The sequence below is a fragment of the Ipomoea nil genome, unplaced genomic scaffold, assembly GCF_001879475.1.
Source record: "Ipomoea nil cultivar Tokyo-kokei standard unplaced genomic scaffold, Asagao_1.1 scaffold0688, whole genome shotgun sequence".
Taxonomy (NCBI): domain Eukaryota; kingdom Viridiplantae; phylum Streptophyta; class Magnoliopsida; order Solanales; family Convolvulaceae; genus Ipomoea; species Ipomoea nil.
In genome coordinates, this window is record NW_017617116.1 from 6,018,040 (window position 1) to 6,038,970 (window position 20,931).

Below are 20,931 nucleotides of genomic sequence, written 5' to 3' on the forward strand. Positions count from 1 at the left end.
AATAATATTAGAAAAATCGTATCATAATTTCGAAATCAACCCGAAATAATTCCACATTATAGAATTTCCCGTCAAAAATATATTCTCCAACATAAAAGAGATGATTGGATGTAGTCCAGAGCCCAGTTCCGTGCAACTAGTTTTCAGAGGCTCGGATCTCTTGGGGGAACCGCACACGACGAATTCTCTTGCGTTTTTTCCACGATTCCCAATCTTTGATTTCATATCGTCGTCAAAAGAATCTCCGGGATTTCTCTGTACATAAACACAGGTATACACGCAATCATAGGAGAGAGGGGAAGAAGGGAGAGATGGCATTTGAGTATATGTAAAGAAGGACAGAACAGTGGGAAAAAAATGGGGTCGAAGAGGAAAGCAGCTTCTCCCAAAAAATCACGTAAAGTTACTAAGAAGAAGGACAAAACAGAATATGTGTCGATCGCGGGCAAGTTTCTCTCTTTACTATCTGTATTTGAGTATTTCTCCCTTCCATGAAAGAAAAATGTGAGCTTTGATGTATTGTTCGTATTCTGAGTATTGGGTCTGCTTCAATCTCATTCAAGGAAAGAAATGGGTAAGAATGGAGTTGGCTGTTAATGAATTTAAGATAATTGGATTGCCTGAAAATGTAAGTCCCCCAAAACGGTGTAGTTTAATTGCAGCCTTGCAGGTGCTGTGAATTGTAGTAATGAGCTTATGCACATTACCTCCTTTTAGATTATAGCTATAGATGTGAAAAGTTATACCATACAGAGTTTGGCTTGCAGGTTTAAGAATGGTGAAAGACCTGTTTAGAACTGTCTGCCATATAGTATGTGTTTTTCTCCTTACTGGACAATTGTATTTCAGGGATGCTAGTCTTCATACTTCAACCAAAGATGAAATACATGTTTTTGTGATGTGTTCATGTGCTTTGTTGTTTTGCTTTGTGCTTAGTTAAATTTGAGACAGTTTAACTGACCAACTATGCTTCATTTTATACACAATTTAAGCCAGATTTTGGGATTTGAATTTTGCTTAGAAGCTTCATTGGACAAGTCAAATTTAATTTCAGATAAGAAATTCTGTGGACTAGCTGTTAGTGTTTAGCTTCTTTATATAGATTTTGAATCCATAATTGTATCAAATAATTCTATTTTCTTTCATTTATGGGCATCACTTAAATGGTTAGACTTGAATTAGAAAAACCTTGATTAAAACACTTCAAAGAAAATAATTTCATTTTTGAAAGTCATGCTTGCTGCTAATAGAACTGCTATTGCTTTGCAGGTCTTCAGTCTAAGCACGAACAAGAAATGGCAAATTTGACTCTTATGACACAGCCTTTCAAAACACTGAAGCTTTTTGTTATGGCAGTACTAGAGTGGCTCAGGCAGTCCCTGGCATATCTTTTCTCACATGCTTTATGGTTTGTGCTATTCAGCTGTGTGGCTGTGCTTTCTGGAATGCTGCTTTTGACCACAGATTCAGCCCATGAAAAGGTACGATTTGTATCATCTGTTGTTAAGAATTGCTATGTTTTGTAATGAATTGAAACGTATTGTTATTATGAAGTTTAAGTATTTACTCCCTTCAACCAGCTTGGTTGGCGTGAGTGGCCGTGCACTCTTGTCCCTTAAGAGAGGTCAGGAGTTCGAACCCCCTCTCGTATGGAAAAACCAATCTGGCCAGCACTTTGCCCCTTAATTGGGCCGGCCCAGTGCGAACGGGGATTAGTCTAAGTATGGTACGACCTTAAAGGTGCCTCCTACAGTTAGGACCTGCTCAGGACACCTCATGGTCTGAAAAAAAAAAAAAAAAAAAAAAAAAAAAAATATATATATATATATATATATATATATATATATATATATTTATTTATATATTTATTTATTTATTTATATATTTACTCCCTTCTTTTTTGGGTTCTTTATCCGTGTCACCGATCTGGTAACCTTTCTTGTTGTAATTGACATATGCCTCTCCTTCCCGCCATAACAGATGGAGGAAGTCCTTGAGTATGTACAGTTTGGAGTATGGTGGATTGCTCTCGGTGTTGCATCTTCGATTGGCCTTGGTAAGGCAAATTAATTATTCCCTGCCGATTTTTCCTGCTTGTTACTTCTTGGTCTTCTGGTAATCGAGTGTGCCTAAAGCTAACTGGTATTCTTGTCTTCCCTATAAAATCTTGACTTCCAGTAAGCAGCTTATGAATGAAAAACTCTGATCTTGTACTCTTCGTTTTGGCATAATGCAGGGTCCGGTTTGCACACCTTTGTTCTGTATCTAGGCCCTCACATTGCGTTCTTCACTATAAAAGCAGTGAAATGTGGTCGAGTTGACATTAAAAGTGCTCCGTATGATACAATTCAACTGAAAAGAAACCCTTCATGGCTTGGAAAGGATTGTTCCCAGTTTGGCCCCCCGTTGTTTTCTTCCTCTAATGGCACACAAGTTCCGTTGAGTAGTATCTTGCCCCACGTGCAATTAGAGGCTATTCTGTGGGGCCTTGGGACTGCCCTCGGAGAGCTTCCCCCCTATTTCATTTCACGAGCAGGTAATAACAATTAAACCTCTATCGATCCTTGGCAGTGAAACCCATTTTTCAAAGCAGGTTTTAATTGTTGAAAAATAAAGAGTTAGGTTTATCTATAGGGTTGTGTCTATTAATGAAAAGGTGTCAGTTATGGGTAGTTACCAGTTAGTTTTGGACGTCTTTGAATTGAACATTTCACCTGTGCTTTACCATACCCTTTTTATTTCGTTTGTACTTGCACTTTCATATGCATTATTTTATATATCTAACTGTATCAGATTCTTCTTATGAGCAAAGAACATTTCCGTATTTATTAACATGTTAATATCTCTCCATATCCCCTTTTGCAGCAAGCATTTCAGGAAGTAGTATAGATGAGCTGGATACTTCCTCGACTGAAAATAACGGACATCAAGAAACTAATCTAAATCAAATTAAGCGCTGGTTTCTTTCACATGCTCAATATCTAAACTTCTTCACCATCTTGATTCTTGCTTCGGTTAGTGCAGACTTCTGACCATTTCTTTTGGTTTTATCGCCAACTTTATTTTGCAAATTAGCTGTATTCACCACACAAATGCTGACAAATCTTCCCGTGCGGCCGGTGCAGATTCACCATCAGGTATGCATAAATGCACCACACAATGTTCGGAAATGCACCAATGCACCACAAAACGCACCACACACCAAAAAAATGCACCACACCTCGCCACACCTAATGGTGCATTTCTGAATACTTTGTGGTGCATTTATGCGTACCTAATGGTGAGTGACCGCACGGGAACTTGACTCTATAGATTTGTCTTTTGAGTATTAACAATTTGATGATTGTACTCTAGTTCAATGTTTAAGAGGAAATGCGTAATACTTGTACCAAAAAAAAAAAAGAGGATTTCGGCTTAAAAAAAGGTAAAAAGGAAAGTCATTGGAAGAATTTTCCCTTTTGTTTTTCCTGACGTAGATTTTGTCTTCTCGTTCCATTTTCTTTACCCAACCCTGTTAGGTTAAAGTTCGGGATTGTTTGGTTGCATGTAAATATCTTCGTTTATACTCTATGCATCTCTTGTTGATTATCCAAAATGCTGTGTAGGTGCCCAATCCTCTATTTGATTTGGCTGGCATAATGTGTGGACAATTTGGCATTCCATTCTGGGAGTTCTTCTTTGCTACGTTGATTGGAAAGGCTATCATTAAAACGCATATACAGGTTTGTCAAGTTTCAGAACCCAAACATAATGTTGCTTTGAGATTGAGTTCTTGAAATCTGACAAGAAATTTGGTTCCTCGTTCCCTGGCAGACAGTCTTTATAATTTCAGTGTGCAATAATCAGCTCCTCGACTGGATGGAGAACAAATTCATTCGGGTCCTCAGCTTTGTTCCGGGTATGGAATCCATCCTACCCAACGTGATCGCGAAGCTTCACGCCATCAAAGACAAGTATATGATAACCAAACCGCATTCCCCTTCAAATACTAAGGTGACATAGACTGCAGATCAGATTACTTCCTTTGATAACCCAACAGGGTGGCTCAAGTGGCAAATGAGCTCTCTTTGTGGGGAGAATTCCGGGATAACTCGGGTTCGATTCCCACAACTGACGATTCTCTTTGGGCCAAATTCCCACAACTGACGATTCTCTTTGGGCCAAATAACCCGGGTTCAATTCCCACAACTGACGATTCCCTTTGGGCCAGCTTAATTGGGTGGACCTGGACCGTTAAACGGACAGAGAAAGACCCATACCACCTCGTGGTTTACACCAAAAAAACAAAACAAAAGATTGCTTACTTTGATCACAATTGCTCTCGTTTTCTTTAATCTCAATGCTACTTCTTATCAGGTGAAATGGGACTTCTCATTTGCTTCGATCTGGAACACAGTGGTATGGATCATGCTTCTGAACTTCTTCGTTAAGATCATAAATGCAACCGCACAGAACTATCTCAAGAAACATCAAGAGCGGGATTTTGGTGCTGTGAAGGGCAAGTCATCAATGCAGAGCAGACTCGAATGAATCTTATGAATCATAGAGACGAATACTGTGTTTTGCCTTTTCGATTCATCTCATGCTAGGTTACTGCACAATTACTTACACAATTCACCATTGAACCCTGTGAGGGAACACCCAAAAGGCCAAAACTTGTATAGGATAGAATACAGAAGAATTACAGGCTTATATTATATCAGGTATGGAGTATTACCACCATTCTTTTTGAGTGGCCATTTTTGTTTAGCAAATACATATGTTAATATTTGGCTTTGCAATTGACTTTCCACAGTTTGGAAGTGAAGATTTCATTTTTTATTTCCCCTTTGGTTTAGAGCATCATCAAGACTAGAAATTTGGTTATATTTAGGAGTGTTATGATTTCGGTTATCTTGTTCAATTAACTGAATTTTTTATCATGTGTGCCCGCAATAAACACTAGAAATAATAAGCAAAAACGTAAACAAATAAGTCCAATTATTCTATCAAAATTTTATTTCTAGACGGCTTGTAATGCTGTTTTTTATATCTCAAAGGTTAGCATAAGTTCACCATCTTCTTGTGATTTCCTTATTCAAACCACGGTTTTTTTTGGTCATGTTTTTGTTTTTTTATTCCTTTTCTCTATTTTTAACATTCATGTTTCAAACAGATTGGGTTGTTGGTATTTGATAAATTAAGTCCAATTATTCTATCAAAATTTTATTTCTAGACGGCTTGTAATGCTGTTTTTTATATCTCAAAGGTTAGCATAAGTTCACCATCTTCTTGTGATTTCCTTATTCAAACCACGGTTTTTTTTGGTCATGTTTTTGTTTTTTTATTCCTTTTCTCTATTTTTAACATTCATGTTTCAAACAGATTGGGTTGTTGGTATTTGATAAATTAGCTGTTAGTTGATAGCTTTTGGTGTATATATATATATTTTAAAGAACGTGGTATAATTTCTTTAATCAAAATGCTAATTGATTGAATTTTAGCATTTTGGAGTTACAAAAAAACTAATTATAAGAGATTTTTTTGAATATACAAGAGATGAAGTGACAATATAGGGATCGGAGTTCCAAAGTGATATGAAGCCTTAGTGAACCTTTGACTTGAATTTTGGTTTGATGATAAGTTGGGATGAGAACTAAGTGGTTAGGTTTCGAAGACAAGACATCTTTTAAAGAGGGTAAAGTGTGATACCCCGAATATTTTTACTATATTATTTATTTATGAGACCCAAAATCTTTTAAGAGTACTCTACTTATATTATTTCGAGACAAATATAATTTTACTTGTATTATATTATTCTAAATATATATATTATTTATATGCCTAAATACTAGTCACACGAATCAGCTTTATTTTCTCTAATAATTATTTTATTAATAGTATATTACTAATTTTATTTCTATTGATAAACAATTAATAATGATCAAATAAGTCAAAATTAGCTGATAAGCTAACTATTTTACCAAATGGGGCTAAAGTCTTTAACAAAAAATATAATGTTGGAAGGGACTAGCAAATACATAAACAGGGATTTTAACAGAGTATGAAAATTGATTGAAAGGCAATTACAATGACAAGGGACCAAATTTTATTTTAATGCTCCGTCCAAATTGAATATTATCGCTCATAGCTAGGATGAACAATAGCAATCTTATTGTAAGCATAGAAATGAAAGAGGACTTCATGCATGGCCGATCTCGATCTCTGTCTTCTTCTTCTTCGATCTTCAATTCAAGCCATTTCATAGCTCCTAACATCGCTCCTAAAGAACTTCCGCCACACAGGGTGTTGCTTCCACACTTTCTCCACCATCAAATCCACCGGCACCCCTTTCGTCTCCGGCACGAAGAAGAACACGAACAGCCCCATCGCCACTATCCACGCCGAGAAGAAGAAGAAGATGAAAGCTTGCATCCCGCACATCATTGACAAGAAGGCTTGAGCGATGATGAAGGTGCAGAGCATATTGGTGCTGACGGCGAACGCGAACCCCGCCGTTCTGGTCTCCAGCGGGAAGATTTCGCTGGGGATTAGCCAACACAGCGGCCCCCACGACCAGGCGAACGCCATCACGTATAGGCAGATGAGAATCACTACCACGGTAGAGAGGGTCTTGTCTAGGGAGCCGGTGGTTTTCAGGTTGGTGGCGAGGATTATGCCGACTGCCATCTGGGAAATCACCATCTGAATGCAGCCTTGGAGGAGGAGCTTCCGCCGCCCCGCCTTGTCGACGGTGTAGATGGAGACGAAGGTGGCCAGGACGTTGACTAGCCCGGTGATGATGGAGGAGAGGAGGGACCCATTGGCCTTAATACAAGGGATGAGAATTAGGAAGGAATTATAAAGACTATAGGAACAGGAACTATAAATAAATAAATACATAAACATATAACCAAATATAATATTAGGTACCTTGAACCCCATGGTCTGGAAAAGAACCGGGGCGTAGAACATGACGGCGTTGATGCCGGTGAACTGCTGGAAAACTTGAAGGAGGACGGAGATGATGAGTTGAGGCTGGCCGGACTTCTTCGTCAGCTTCTTAAACGGCCTCTTCACCTGCTTCGCCGCCTCGCATCCCGCCACGATCGTCTCAAACTCCGCCTCCACATTCTCCACCCCCCTTAAATTCTTCAACGCCACCCTCCCTTCCTCCACCTTCCCCCTCTCCACCAAACTCGCCGGCGTCTCGCTGATCACCAGGCTCCCCAGCCCCAGCATCACCGCCGGAACCGCCGCCAGCCCGAGCGACACCCTCCACCCGTTAGGATGCATCTCCAGCGTAAAGTAGTTCACAATATTTGCAATAAATATCCCGACCGTGATGAGGAGCTGGAACAGAATATTCACCGCCCCTCTGTGTTGCACCGGCGCCACCTCCGTCAAAAACAACGGCACCGTCTCGTTCCCAAACCCGACACCGATACCAAAGAAGATGCGACCCAAGATGAGAATCCATTTATGCTCAGCAAAAGCGCTGAGAGCGGCGCCGATGATGAAGAGGACAGACGCCATGAGAATGGTGGGCTTCCGGCCGAGCAAATTACAAGCTTTAGATGCACCGAAGCTGGCCACCAGCGCCGCCATGTACAACGATGAAGTGAAGAGCTGAAGCATCTGATTGTCGAATTTACAATAATTATTCTCCACCGCACGCTTCTTCTTTTCATACACCGCCGGGAAGAATTTTATCAAGAAATCATCCATCCCACTCACTCCACCTATATATATTATTAAATATTAATTAATTTGCATGATAACTATAGTTTTAAAAAAATTAAATTACAAAATAATTAATACCTGAAATCCCGATATCATAACCAAACATCAAACCACCAAAAGCAGCCAGGATCCAGCAAGAAAGAACATAGGCTGTGATTTTGGATTCAAAAACCTCATTACCCGTAGTAGCTGTCATTTTTTACCTCTTTTTTCCTCAAATTTTCAAAAAAAAAAAAAAAAAAAAAAAAAAAAACTAATTTTTTCTTCAAAATGCAAAATAATGGATAAAATTTAATCTTAATTTTTTCTAGGTATGTGTTGTTGGTTGGAGAAACTCCAATTTATTTTTTTTTTTTCCAGAATATGGGATGTATTTTTTTCTCTTGAGTAAAGGATGTACTCAGATTGAAAACTTCACTGTCTATATATCCATCTATTTATACTTAGGTTTCTACTATAATTTAACTAAATTTGCTTATAAAAATGCATTTCCAAGAAAATAGGTTTTGACCCATTACTATTGCTGTTGTTGTTATGCTACTTTTTGAAAAGGTCAGATGCAGAGAAATTTTGATTATTATTACTTTTTAAGATGGGTACGTCTAGCATCTATATAAATTGTATATTAATAATGTTCAAATTATATTATAATTATGTTCGTATTTATTTGTTTACTAATAAAGTCTAATCACTAAATTTAAATTGATCTATAATTTATTACTATTGGTTTCTATTAAATTGTTATTAGTGCTAAAAGTTTAGATTCGTTCAATTAAATTAGAGTATTAAATGCAGTGAGCATTTGTCCAAATTGAACAAAGTTTCATAATCGACAAATTAAAGCTATGTAGTATTGCACCAAAATTGATAATATGTGAAGGGCATTCAAACCCCTTTCAAGATGCAATCGAGATATAGTTAACAATGTTTTAGCATTTGTATTTTGCACTTTATACTTTAATTTTAAATGTGTACTAGCTTTTAGCATTCTCTTATATTATATTGTATATATAGAGATCGAACTCTCATAGAATAAGGCTTCCGGGTGTAGAGAAATGTTAATTATTGATTTAATAGATTTAACGATTGTAAAATAAATAAAATTAAGAGGGAAAAAGATATTGAAGTCAATCAATTTCATATATATTACAAACTTTCAAAAGATCTCACTCTTTTCTCTTATTTCTAGTTATTGATAATTCAAGATGGACGATTCAAATTAGTCCCCCCCCCCCCCCCCACACACACATATATGTTGGGAAAAGTGGCATGAGAGTTTTGAGACTTCTATAAAAAGAGACTCAAGGCTCCAATTTAAAAATTAAACTTGCCCATCTGTTGATGGGCAATCAGTGAGCCAGTTAAACTGGCTCTTGTTATTCAAGGAGTCGAAACGGCTCTACAATGAACGTTTTTTTTAATACACGGGTGTTTTGGGAAAATCATTCTCTAAAACGCTAAAGTGAAAATATTGTAAATTGCAGTGTTTGTATTTTCAGTGGGTTGGAACCACTGTTGCAAAAATCGGTCTAGGCGCTAGGCGCCCCTAGACCGTGGCGATTTCCCCCCTAGGCGCACGCCTAGGTGACCGGCCGCCTAGGCGTCCGCCTAGGCAACCGGTCGCCTAGGCGTCCGCTTAGCGCCTGACTCGGCCGACTAGGCAGCCGCCTAGCGTCTAACTTAGCCGAGTTAACTCGTCCATTCAGCTCGACCTTGCTAATTTTTTTTCATTATATGTGTGTGTGTGTATACATATATACATACATATATATAATATGACATATATACACCCCGTAGACTAAGCTAGTTTGATACTTTGAATCTTTAGATGAATGAAATATTTGAGTATTTTTAATTTTTAATATTGTTTTGATGTTATGACTTATAAATTATCATTATTTCATTTATTTGGATGTGTTATTTGATTGAATGTTGAAAACAATCTCATTAAAATTGTCAAACTGTAAGTCTGCCACTGTTTTTTTTTTTTTTTTTTTTGCGCCCGCCTAGATTCCGCCTAGGCGCAGCCTAGACCGCCTAGGCGCTGCCCGAGCGCCCAGCGCCTACTGCAACCATGGTTGGAACAAATTATTGCTCCATACTGTTGAATAACTAAACACTTTCTATACCATTTTGATGTTTGGGTTACATCATATTTACCACTGTCCAATATATTTGAGTTACATTATATTTAAATTTTTTAAATTTTTACTAGTTCATCTAAATTCCTTAAATTAGGAATTTCTTTATTCATAATAATCCATTCAACAATAATGGTTGAACTAAATAAACACTGAGCTAAACACCTAAAAAAACTAGTACCGTTGATTTATTCATTGATCTTGTATGTGCATCCATTAAATATATTAGAACCCTTTGCAACAAAAATACTTGGTTACTATTTTAAAAAAAAAATTATTGACAATTATAATGAATCTCCTATATTATCTTGTATTCATATACTATGAGTTACATATTTAAATAAACAAATATGACATGAAATTATTTATGTATGAACTTCTCTTCGACATTAAATTAGTTATGTATGAACTTCTCATATTAGTTTCAAATATTTAATTATAAACATTGACTCATTCGCACCGCAATGTACGTGTAAAACTAGTATATATATTTTGGTTCAAATGAGAACATATATGACTTGACTCATTCGCACCGCAATGTACGTGTAAAACTAGTATATATATTTTGGTTCAAATGAGAATATATATGACTTCCCGTGCGGTCAGTGCGATTTACACCATTAGGTATGCATAAGAATGCACCACACATAATGTTGTATTTTCGAACACCGATATATATATATATATATATATATATATATATATATATATATATATATATATATAGGGTGTGAATCTAGTGAGATGACCTAATAAGATGAGATCATAAGATCTCATCTCAACCATTAAAAAGGTTAGAATGGATGGATATGATTAAAAGTCAACTAGCATTTAATCAAGAATATTTTTAAAAGAAAAATGTGAAAGAATAATTGTATTATGGTGTTTAATTTTAGTTATAATTGAAATAAAATATTTACTATAATATAAGGGATCCTATTAATATAAATAATTAATTATATATACTTGTCTAGATTAAATTACTTTCTTAGAGTATAAGTTAGTTTACATTCTTGGGATTTAGGCTAATTTATCTTATGGAGTACGGCCTCAAACAAGGGTTGAGATTTGTTTATTATATGACAATAGTTTATTTTCTCAAGGTCGATTTAAACTGATTTATTTTCTTAAAAGTACTGACAGAGTTTATTTTCTTGAAGTGCTGGACAGAGTTTAGATTACAAGAACTTGACCTCTCAGTATGAGAGAGTTCATCAAAACTTGCATATGCTAATTTATTTTCTCAGACTTCTTTCAGAGCTTGACCTTAGTTTGGAAATGTGAAGGCCGGCCATGCTTTAATTTTCTGTTGGATCATTTCGACCGATCGATCGAGCGGCTTCAATTCAAGCCATTTCATAGCTTCTAGCATCGTTCCTAAAGAACTTCCGCCACACCGGGTGTTGCTTCCACACTCTTTCCACCATTAATTCTACAGGCACACCTTTGGTCTCCGGCACGAAGAAGAACACGAACAGTCCCATCGCCACTATCCACGCCGAGAAGAAGAAGAAGATGTAAGCTTGCATCCCGCACATCATTGACAAGAAGGCTTGCGCGATGATGAAGGTGCAGAGCATATTGGTGCTGACGGCGAATGCGAACCCCGCCGTTCTGGTTTCCAGCGGGAAGATTTCGCTGGGGATTAGCCAACACAGAGGCCCCCACGACCAGGCGAACGCCATCACGTATAGGCAAACCAGAACCACCACCACGGTTGACAGGGTCTTGTCTAGGGATCCGGTGGTTTTCAAGTTGGTGGCGAGGATTATGCCGATTGCCACCTGGGAAATCACCATCTGAATGCAGCCTTGGAGGAGGAGCTTTCGCCGCCCTGCCTTGTCCACGGTGTAGATGGAGACCATGGTGGCCAGGACGTTGACTAGGCCGGTGATGATGGAGGAGAGAAGGGATCCGTTGGCCTTAATACAAGAGAATTAGGAAGGAGTTATAAAGAAAGGAATTATAAATAAATAAATAAATACATAAACAAATATAATATTAGCCACCTTGAACCCCATGGTCTGGAAAAGAACCGGGGCGTAGAACATGATGGCGTTGATGCCGGTGAACTGCTGGAAAACTTGAAGGACGACGGCGATGATGAGTGTGGGCTGGCCGGACTTCTTCGTCAGCTTTTTAAACGGCTTCTTCACCTGCTTCGCCGCATCGCATCCCGCCACGATGGTCTCGAACTCCGCTTCCACATTCTCCACTCCCCTTAGCCTCTTCAGCGCCGCCTTCCCCTCCTCCACCTTCCCCCTCTCCACCAAACTCGCCGGCGTCTCGCTGATCACCAGGCTCCCCAGCCCCAGCATCACCGCCGGAACCGCCGCCAGCCCGAGCGATATCCTCCACCCGTTAGGATGCACCTCCGCCATAACGTAATTCACAATATTGGCAATGAATATCCCGACCGTGATGAGCAGCTGGAACAGAATGTTGACCGCCCCTCTGTGTTGCACCGGCGCCACCTCCGTCAAAAACAACGGCACCGTCTCATTCCCGAACCCGACACCAATACCAAAGAAGATGCGGCCCAAGATGAGAATCCATTTATGCTCAGCAAAAGCGCTGAGGGCGGCGCCGATGACGAAGAGGACGGACGCCATGAAAATGGTGGGGCGGCGGCCGAGCATGTTACAAGCCTTGGATGCACCGAAGCTGGCCACAAGCGCCGCCAAGTACAACGATGAAGTGAAGAGCTGAAGCATCTGATTGTCGAATTTACAGTAGTTGTTCTCTACCGCACGCTTTTTCTTTTCATACACCGCCGGGAAGAATTTTATCAAAAAATCATCCATCCCACTCACTCCACCTATATATATATTAAATATTAATTTTTATGATAACAATATTTATTCAAAAAATGCTCTCACAAGTGACCATCCCCTTTGGGTCAGCTTCTCTGTCTCTCAAAACAAACCAGAGTAGACCTGAACCGTTAAACAGACAAAGACAATTCCTAGACCGCGGACAAAGAAAGACTCGAACCACGTGATTGACACCAAAAAAAATATATTTATTCAAAAAATTAAATTATATTTTTTTTTCTTTTTTTTTTTTGAAAATTAAATTATATATAATTACCTGAAATGCCAATATCATAACCAAACATCAAACCGCCAAAGGCAGCCAGGAACCAACAAGCCAGAACATAGGCTGTGATTTTCGATTCAAAAACATCATTACCGCTTGAGGCTGTCATTTTCTTTACCTTATTTGTTTTTCTTTTCAAATTACTCAAGCAAACAATAAATTTTTATTTTCTGGGTATGTGTTGTTGGCTGGAGAGACTCCAGTTTATTTTATTATTATTATTCTTTTTTTCAGAGTATGGGATGTACAGAGATCACTGTTTTGAAGTTTTCCCTTTTCTATCTATTCCTTTTATACTCAGGTTCTACCATAATTTAGCCAATTTTGTTGATAATATGAAAGAAAATAGGGGTTTGACCTATTATTTCTATTATATTGTTATGCTTTTGAAAAGGTCAGAACAGATGTATCTGTCCCTTGGTTTACAGAATTAGAGGAATTCCAATTGGTTTTAATTTTTAAGGTAAGTGTAAATTTTATATTAATAATGTTTAAATTATTATATTATAATTATGCTAATAATAAAATTTAAATGTACCAGTTTTTTCTTCTCCCAATGTACCAGTTTTTTTTTACTCTATTAGTAGTAGTCAAAGCCCCACATTGAGATTCAAACCTGAGACTTCTCATTTGAGAGACCACACCTATGCTGCTCGACCACAAATGTATCACGTTTACCTAATAATATGCCTATTTCTGGAGCATTTTTTAAAAATAGCTTATGGGGGTAAAAATATGTTTTCTTTAGTTTCTAAGTGCAGAGTATTATTCATACTAAATTAAAATTATATGATTTTATTGCCACAAAATTAAGGGTTCGTAATAAAGTGTTTATAACTTACAAGAGATTGTGTAATACTTTTGATGAAAAATGTAATATTTTTATAAATTAAGGGTTCGTAAATTAAAACTGACATTATTCTCAGGAGCGGGGATTTATCCAATACATACCCTTAGACAATGACAGTGGATTTAATAATAATAATAATAATAATAATAATAATAATAATAATAATAATAATAAAACACTGACTTTATTCTTTCATACAATTCATTGGTAAATTAGAGCTTCAACATTTTCTGGGAAGCAGCTCCAGAGTCTGCGAGATCACCATACATCTCTTCTATAGCTCTAGCAAAGTAAGCTTTTGCTTGCTGTCTTTTGATCTGAAAGAAATAAATTAAAACTAAACCAACTTGTTTTCACACTGTGGTACTACTATGGCAGAGAAAGCTGATCCATTTGCACAGACCCAAGTGGTGCATATAATATAGGGAAATGCTTCCCTATAATATATGTGGGGAAAATATACTGACAGAAATACTGAGTCCCCTAATTATGAAACCTTCTGATTTAATTTCTCAATTATCATCTCATAAAGATTTATAGGAAAACTCGTAGCCGCTATTCAAAGGTGCGCTCTGAGTGAAACTCGCCTTCTAATTGTAACCGACAAATAACCACAAGGAGGTAAACTAGTCCAGATTGTCTATAGCTGACCGACTCAAACCAAAAAGGTCAATAGACAACTCCCACAAGAAGTTGAACTTGGAACCTTGTGGTTACTAAGCCAACTGTCCAACCAACTTAGTTAGGGGTTACCTCCACAGTTATAGTTTCTTAATGACACTTATGACAGGATCAATTTGCCCTTCAAAGTCCTAAATTTACAGGGTTACTTGTGTAATTTACTTCCAAACACTAATATTTAATTGATTCTTGTGTAGTCTCCCTATCAAGTTAAACTTTTAGCTGAAACAAAATACATTTTTCAATTTAATATCAAGATAGTCAAAACTCAAAAGGTCCTAATATTGATGTGTGATGGCATGAAAAGGTGCTGGGATCCATGATATAGTTTGCTACATTCTACAGCACATATCAGTTTCAAGTAGTGTACCTTTAATGTGGGAGTGAGCAGACCATTCTCCAGTGTAAATGGTTCAGGCACCAAAGTCACAGCCTTTGCATATTCAAAACCTCTCAACTGCAAACCATTATGTATTGAGGGGGAACTACCAAATTAAATAAACAAGTTACGGAGTATTTTACTTCCAAGGTTTCTGGAAGAAGAATACCTGTGCTTCTTTTCCGATTGCATCCATGTCAGCCAATACTGCAGACCTTGCTTTTGCGTTGCTACACAGCTCTTTCAGATCATTATACTACACCCATATATTGATGAAATACTACACATTAAACAGGTATGACCGAGAAGGCAACTAAAATAGGAAGACTTTTGGGTTCAGTTGTGGTTAAATCTGATGGGGGAAAGGACTTGGTCTTAAACCGTGAAGTTACCTTGATGCCTTCAGTTGCAGCCCATGCTGTCAGCATCTCTGGATCAACTGAGACTATGGCAACCAAGGAAGAATTCAGGCTATCGCCTAGCATTACAAATGGCGGTAAGCATCAGAAAGGATAAATATGTAGGTAATGGGCAGAAGAGGAGAGTCTTAAGCAACTTTGTATTCTCACCATACACAAAGCATTGGGCGATAAACTTGCTTTTAGCATACACATTCTCTATTTTCTCAGGAGCTACATATTCTCCTTGTGCCAATTTGAAAATGTTTTTCTTCCTGTCAAAACACAGATTAGTAGTTAGTAGTTATTAGTCTTTCATTAAACTCCAAAACTTGAAATATTCAAAGTTGCATTGCAAAAGATCAGGAGGTTAGTCTGGGAAGATTGGGAAGACATTATACCCTTTCTGAACTTAAATCTTTGTAAAAGAAAATGTACCAACCTATCAATTATCTTTAAGCGACCCCTAGGAAGCCATAATCCAATATCACCAGTTCGAAACCATCCATCTTCATCAATTACTTCTCTCCTGGAGAATTCAATCTATTAGGTGATGATTTTAACGAGAATGTTTTCATAATAACAGAGGGAGTCCTAAATAAGAGAAGAGTTTACGTCTGCACTTCATCCTTATAATAGCCTTGGAAGATTATGGGTCCTCGTATACATATCTCACCACGGGGATGAGGCTGATCTTCAGATGTATAATTCATTTCTGGTACATCCACTAGCTTTATTTCTGGGTGATGAGAAGAACATGCAAATCCTTATTCCATATTTCCATCATGTGTCAAAGAGGAGTACAAAGAATCAAAAAATGACTACCAAATACTAACCGCATGCAGGGTTAGGAGCACCAACATGACCAGATAAGATGTCATTCATGTCCATAGTACTTATCGCACAGGATGTTTCAGTCATCCCATATCCTTCGACGACTTGACAACCAAAGCACCTGAAAATACTCAGATGCATAAAATGTCAAAATCTAATTTTTTGCATGACATTAATTAACTAAATTTCATGCATCTGAGTATAACATTTTTTTTTTTTATCAAACCACTACTTTATGTTGTTTCATTTGACTCTGATTATTCAATCCATAGTTAGCACATAGTGGGAAAAACAAAAAAAAAAAAAAAAAAAAAAAACTTACACACGCAAAAAGTCCATGACATCAGGAGACAATGGTGAAGCACCTGAAACCATTAAACGGACTTTTCCCCCTAACCTTGCTTTTATTTTGTTGAACACCAACCTGTCCCACATTTGAGAAGGACTTTTACCTGAAAAGGTAGATTAGAACATAAGAGTATGTATATTAGATCTTTGAGAGAGGAAAAGAGAGGTCTTTTAGAGCCAAAGAGACCTACAATGCTGAGCATATCAATTGAAAGGGCAACACAGAATGTATAAAGAATTTACTTACAAAACCTTATTCCTTACATTGATAGGATACAAACCAATCAATCTGAATGGTTATCAAAACCTATTCTACAGTGACAAAAAGCATGAAAGAGTACCCATATTACTTTTTTTTTTTTTTAAATCACCTTTGTCCTTCTTTGTTATAATATAACACACTAATGCATTGGTGATTGAAGATACTTTAATCTTTACAAAGAGCATTACCATGAATCCAATATAAACACTTGAAATTTTTTTGTCAAGCCTGAAGAAATGCTTGATGAGCAATTATCAAATATGACGAGTTACCAACCAATTACAAACATAGTTAATCAAATACTCACCGGCAAATATTGCATGCTTCTTAGCATTGTAGGCAGTGTTGAACATCCTCTCTCTCAAAACACCAGAGGTTTTAACAACATTCATAATGCTGCAATAAGCAAGAATATGGGTTAATGGCTAGATCACCTCATAAGGCAAAACAAATGAAAGCTCTCATTACCCGGAATATAATCTATTGTATAACCGGGGTACACTGCAAAATATAGTGGGCCTTAACACAACCATATCGTCCGGTAGTTTTAAATTATCCTGCAAATTTAGAAGTACCTGCATAGTCAGCTCACAAAGAAAAAGTCACCCCTTTGTAGTGATCATTTAGCTTTATCTTCTAACTTTTATCATAATTAAACCCAAAGAACAAGAGTCATTCCTAAAATATGATTGACATTTCCAAAATCATATCAAAAAACCAAAATGCAATGTGCTATTGTTCATCTAATAAATATATTCAAAGCAAAAGTTGCATACTCCTTGATAGAATCCAGTTGCCCCTCCAAAATAAACCACCATAACTTGGTTAGCCCGCTCAAATATGTGTGCTAGAGGGAGATATGAGATGTATCTGTAAGAATCAAAAAGAGTTAAATAAAAGCTTGAATATCAAGTGGAAAATTGCAAGTGGTTATTATTTCTTGAAATTGCAACAAAATATAAGGTATGATTGCTTTATCGTATTGCAGTGTGGCAGTAATTGATATTTACATATCTGTGAAATGCATTTTGAGACAGAGACTCAAACCCGCTACATTTGCAACCAAGTTTGCATGGGTCAACACAACTCCCTACAGTATTGCAGAAAAAAAAAAAAAAACAGAATTAGTTGGTGTGTTTAGGCAATCAGTTACGATACAAGGCTAAGTAATATGTTATACCTTCGGTGTTCCAGTAGTACCACTTGTGTAGCATATAGTAGCAACATCATTAGGGTTTGGGGAAGAGAAAGGTTGAAGATTGTCAAGACCCTGAAAGGAAATCATCCCATTTTATTAGGCCCAATTCGGATGAGCTTATTTTCCACTTTTTTGCTGCTTGCTATGAGCACTTATGCTGATCTTTAACTGTGGATGGGCTTATATGGTAAGAGCTTATGGCTTTTGAATAGCTGTTTTGATCTTATTGAAAAACACTTATTTAAGTTGATTATCCAAACTAGGCATTCTTCAAATTTGATTACACAATAAATCTTTTTGGTCCACCAGAAGAGAAAGTGCCCATGCTCACTACAGGGAAGCAATTCATGAAAGAAAGCTCAATAAGACATCAAATTCACATAAAATTGCTAACGTGAAGTGATCCTCTCCTAAAATAGTTATGGACTTATGGTGAGCAAACTGGAACATTTTTCAGAAAGGTCCTATATACAGAAGAATATCAATTAGTTCCATTATTGTTTCAATTAGAGATTAAATATGTTAACGTTAGCAGAAAGCAGTGGGAAGAGATCACACTTCAAGTGTTGCATGAAATGCTTCCTTGATCTAAAATCCATCCATCTACTCACAAGTGCTTCAGGGTGATGGAAATATCAAATTATCAATAACAAGTAAATTTTCCAATGCCTCATAAAAATAAAAGGAAAAGTAATACAGAGTAACTTTTATGAAAGCTTATGATGTCACCTGAGCAAACAGCTTTGAATATGATATCACTTCAACTCCAGTTGATGCTGGAAGTGATGGAATTTTCCCATCTACTCCTCCAACTACCTACTATCCCAAATCAAGTTCACATGAAACACTGGAAGAATTGACACTACCTTTAAGATATAAGGAAGAATCCCGTACCACAATCAACTGCACTGAAGGAATCTCAGACAAGAAGCTTAGTAACTGCAATTTTGAAACAAAAAAAATAACAAATAACAGCTTGTACCAACTAAAAATCTTGTAAGGAAGTCACCGAATATGCTTGTCATGATTTATAAAATATAATCAGATGGTTCAGATTGATTAATCAGAAGGAAATGACTAAATGCTGTTTAGTGTGTTAAAAATGAATATTAACGATGCATGAGGTTCTGGCACAGATTGGAATAAGCACTCAACCACTCTATCCCAACCCACAAACTGATATATGAACATGCTCCCCTTCCTCAATCTGAAAAGACTTCAAACTAAGCCAGTAATCTCACATTATATAACGTTTGTGGCATACAAAATATAGCCTTTATAGCTGCATGATTGGTAATATATTTGGCAGCTTCAGGACCTGCAATGTAAATGCTAAGTAAGCGTTTTAGGAAATTATTTCCATATTTAAAAGTTCTCTGGGTTGAAGAAAGACCAACCAAGGGTATCATACAGGGGAACTGAAACAAATGAATATGCAGAGCAGGCATGGTCTACAATTAACCATTCTGGTCTGTTGATAAAATATATGCCAATAGACGAACCCTGCCACAACAATCAACCAAACATGAAGAAACCCCTCTTAATCAGTTTTTTGGAGACAAAGAACATTTAAAAAAAAAAAAAAAAAAAAAAAAAAAAAAAAAAAAAAAAAAAAAAAAAGTGCATAACCCTCCAACACTTGCAAATGCAGAAAAAACAGAAGGCACAACCAAAATGAATCATTAAAAGTCTTCTAATTTCTAAGTTCTAACAATTAAAGTAAGCTTTTCAAAAGTAAATTGCCTTGGATATTCCACGACAAACAAGAGCTGAACCAATTGCTGACCGTGCACTACCTGCTTCCTCATATGTCATCCATCTGTACCTGTAAAACATATTCCACTAAATACTAAGTTCATGTGCTCTAAAATAGTTCTCTCTCAAGTTCAATTTAAATGACTGACTTACTCCCCTACAGTTCCATCTTCCCCAAGTCGTGTACCTAAGTAATTGCGATGGCTGAAATCCTTAACTGTGCGACTGACATCAATTAAATACAAAAAAATCAAGGTAGGTATCCATATCGGTGTTAAAATGGAAAGGTAAAGGATCTGATCAAGTAAAAATTAGAAGCTCACACAAAATTTTCATGCAAGGTTCCAATCTCAGGATGATCAACAAATCGGCTCACGAGCTTCAAAGGAGACCGTGCTGATCTGCAATTGCAAGTAAATATGTTTCATACAATCATCAAGGAATATATATATTTCAAAAAAATCTTCACTGGTCTAACCTGTACACATTCCATTTTCCAGTCTGCAGTTTCTCGGGAAGCACAACACCGTATCCTTGCTCTGATTACATTCATGATCAGTTGATCACCAATTCACCATCTTAATTAGCTCAATACTTGCATATATACATGAAAAACGTACATATAGTACTATACCAGTATATATACCGTACAATCGTACATCACAGTTCATATATACTACACTACCGCAGCGAAAGGCAGGTTACCAGAGTAATACTCTCCGGCGGTGAGACTTGATCGGAGAAGTGGTGGTGAATCGCCGGCGGTGGTTGTTAGGTGGTGGTGTATTGCTTGAAGACGACGGTTTGCTTTAGTTTCCATGAATGAGACGGTGTCGTATCTCCTCGTCTCTTCCAGAAAGAATATCTACCTAAATTCTATCAGTTTGTTACAGGACCGGAGCAATATAATAAAGAAATGAGTCAAATAAGGTGCATGATTGCATGACACAGGGAAGGGATATAGCCAATATGCCCTTATCCAATTATACTTTTTACTTTTTATTGCAGAATGCCAGAATCTCCGATTAATTTATGACAAAATCAATTAAATTATTAGAGTTGATGAATAAAATAGTTTTCATTATTTTAAGTCGTGAAACGTTTAACTCGTTTAGTAACTGAAAAATTTCTTAAATTTTTTAAAAAATTAGAGAATTAGAGAACATAAAACATAAGATCTTGAAGGAAAAGTAGCATTTTTTTTTTAGAAAAAAAACGTCTATTACAACTTTTAACTTTTCTTCGTTTCCAACAAAAAAAATAA

General features: G+C 36.9%; 4 protein-coding genes across 5 annotated transcripts; 1 reads left to right on the top strand and 3 right to left on the bottom strand.

The window, feature by feature from the left end:
- The first annotated feature begins 43 nt into the window (after positions 1 to 43).
- On the top strand, positions 44 to 4,824 carry LOC109175305 (vacuole membrane protein KMS1-like). Of its 2 annotated transcripts, XM_019324552.1 has the most exons (9): positions 44 to 254; positions 285 to 445; positions 1,270 to 1,481; positions 1,981 to 2,056; positions 2,237 to 2,536; positions 2,866 to 3,014; positions 3,606 to 3,722; positions 3,814 to 3,993; positions 4,357 to 4,824. In XM_019324552.1, exons 2-9 carry the CDS (start codon positions 358 to 360, stop codon positions 4,528 to 4,530), a joined length of 1,296 nt encoding a protein of 431 aa, XP_019180097.1. In that variant the 5' UTR covers positions 44 to 254; positions 285 to 357; the 3' UTR covers positions 4,531 to 4,824. The 2 variants fall into 2 exon arrangements, with proteins under 2 accessions (XP_019180097.1, XP_019180096.1); XM_019324551.1 differs by having other exon boundaries at positions 44 to 445.
- A 1,199-nt stretch (positions 4,825 to 6,023) lies between these two features.
- Positions 6,024 to 7,948, bottom strand: LOC109175369 (sugar transport protein 6-like). The gene is made up of 3 exons (XM_019324633.1): positions 7,801 to 7,948; positions 6,913 to 7,721; positions 6,024 to 6,807 (listed from the first exon to the last, which is right to left on the bottom strand). The coding sequence occupies exons 1-3, from the start codon at positions 7,916 to 7,918 to the stop codon at positions 6,232 to 6,234; spliced, it is 1,503 nt and encodes a 500-aa protein (XP_019180178.1). The 5' UTR covers positions 7,919 to 7,948; the 3' UTR covers positions 6,024 to 6,231.
- Positions 7,949 to 10,990: 3,042 nt separating this feature from the next.
- On the bottom strand, positions 10,991 to 13,376 carry LOC109175368 (sugar transport protein 6-like). The gene is made up of 3 exons (XM_019324632.1): positions 12,954 to 13,376; positions 11,873 to 12,681; positions 10,991 to 11,785 (listed from the first exon to the last, which is right to left on the bottom strand). The coding sequence occupies exons 1-3, from the start codon at positions 13,069 to 13,071 to the stop codon at positions 11,210 to 11,212; spliced, it is 1,503 nt and encodes a 500-aa protein (XP_019180177.1). The 5' UTR covers positions 13,072 to 13,376; the 3' UTR covers positions 10,991 to 11,209.
- Positions 13,377 to 13,950: 574 nt separating this feature from the next.
- Positions 13,951 to 20,609, bottom strand: LOC109176170 (long chain acyl-CoA synthetase 6, peroxisomal-like). Its single transcript, XM_019325614.1, has 23 exons — positions 20,373 to 20,609; positions 20,146 to 20,206; positions 19,991 to 20,068; positions 19,821 to 19,892; positions 19,656 to 19,737; positions 19,310 to 19,415; positions 19,154 to 19,230; positions 18,807 to 18,851; positions 18,642 to 18,728; positions 17,895 to 17,984; positions 17,725 to 17,804; positions 17,491 to 17,584; positions 17,183 to 17,271; positions 17,022 to 17,110; positions 16,427 to 16,556; positions 16,107 to 16,225; positions 15,886 to 16,009; positions 15,713 to 15,799; positions 15,442 to 15,545; positions 15,265 to 15,350; positions 15,042 to 15,128; positions 14,864 to 14,950; positions 13,951 to 14,129 (listed from the first exon to the last, which is right to left on the bottom strand). The coding sequence occupies exons 1-23, from the start codon at positions 20,485 to 20,487 to the stop codon at positions 14,025 to 14,027; spliced, it is 2,094 nt and encodes a 697-aa protein (XP_019181159.1). The 5' UTR covers positions 20,488 to 20,609; the 3' UTR covers positions 13,951 to 14,024.
- Positions 20,610 to 20,931: the final 322 nt, after the last annotated feature.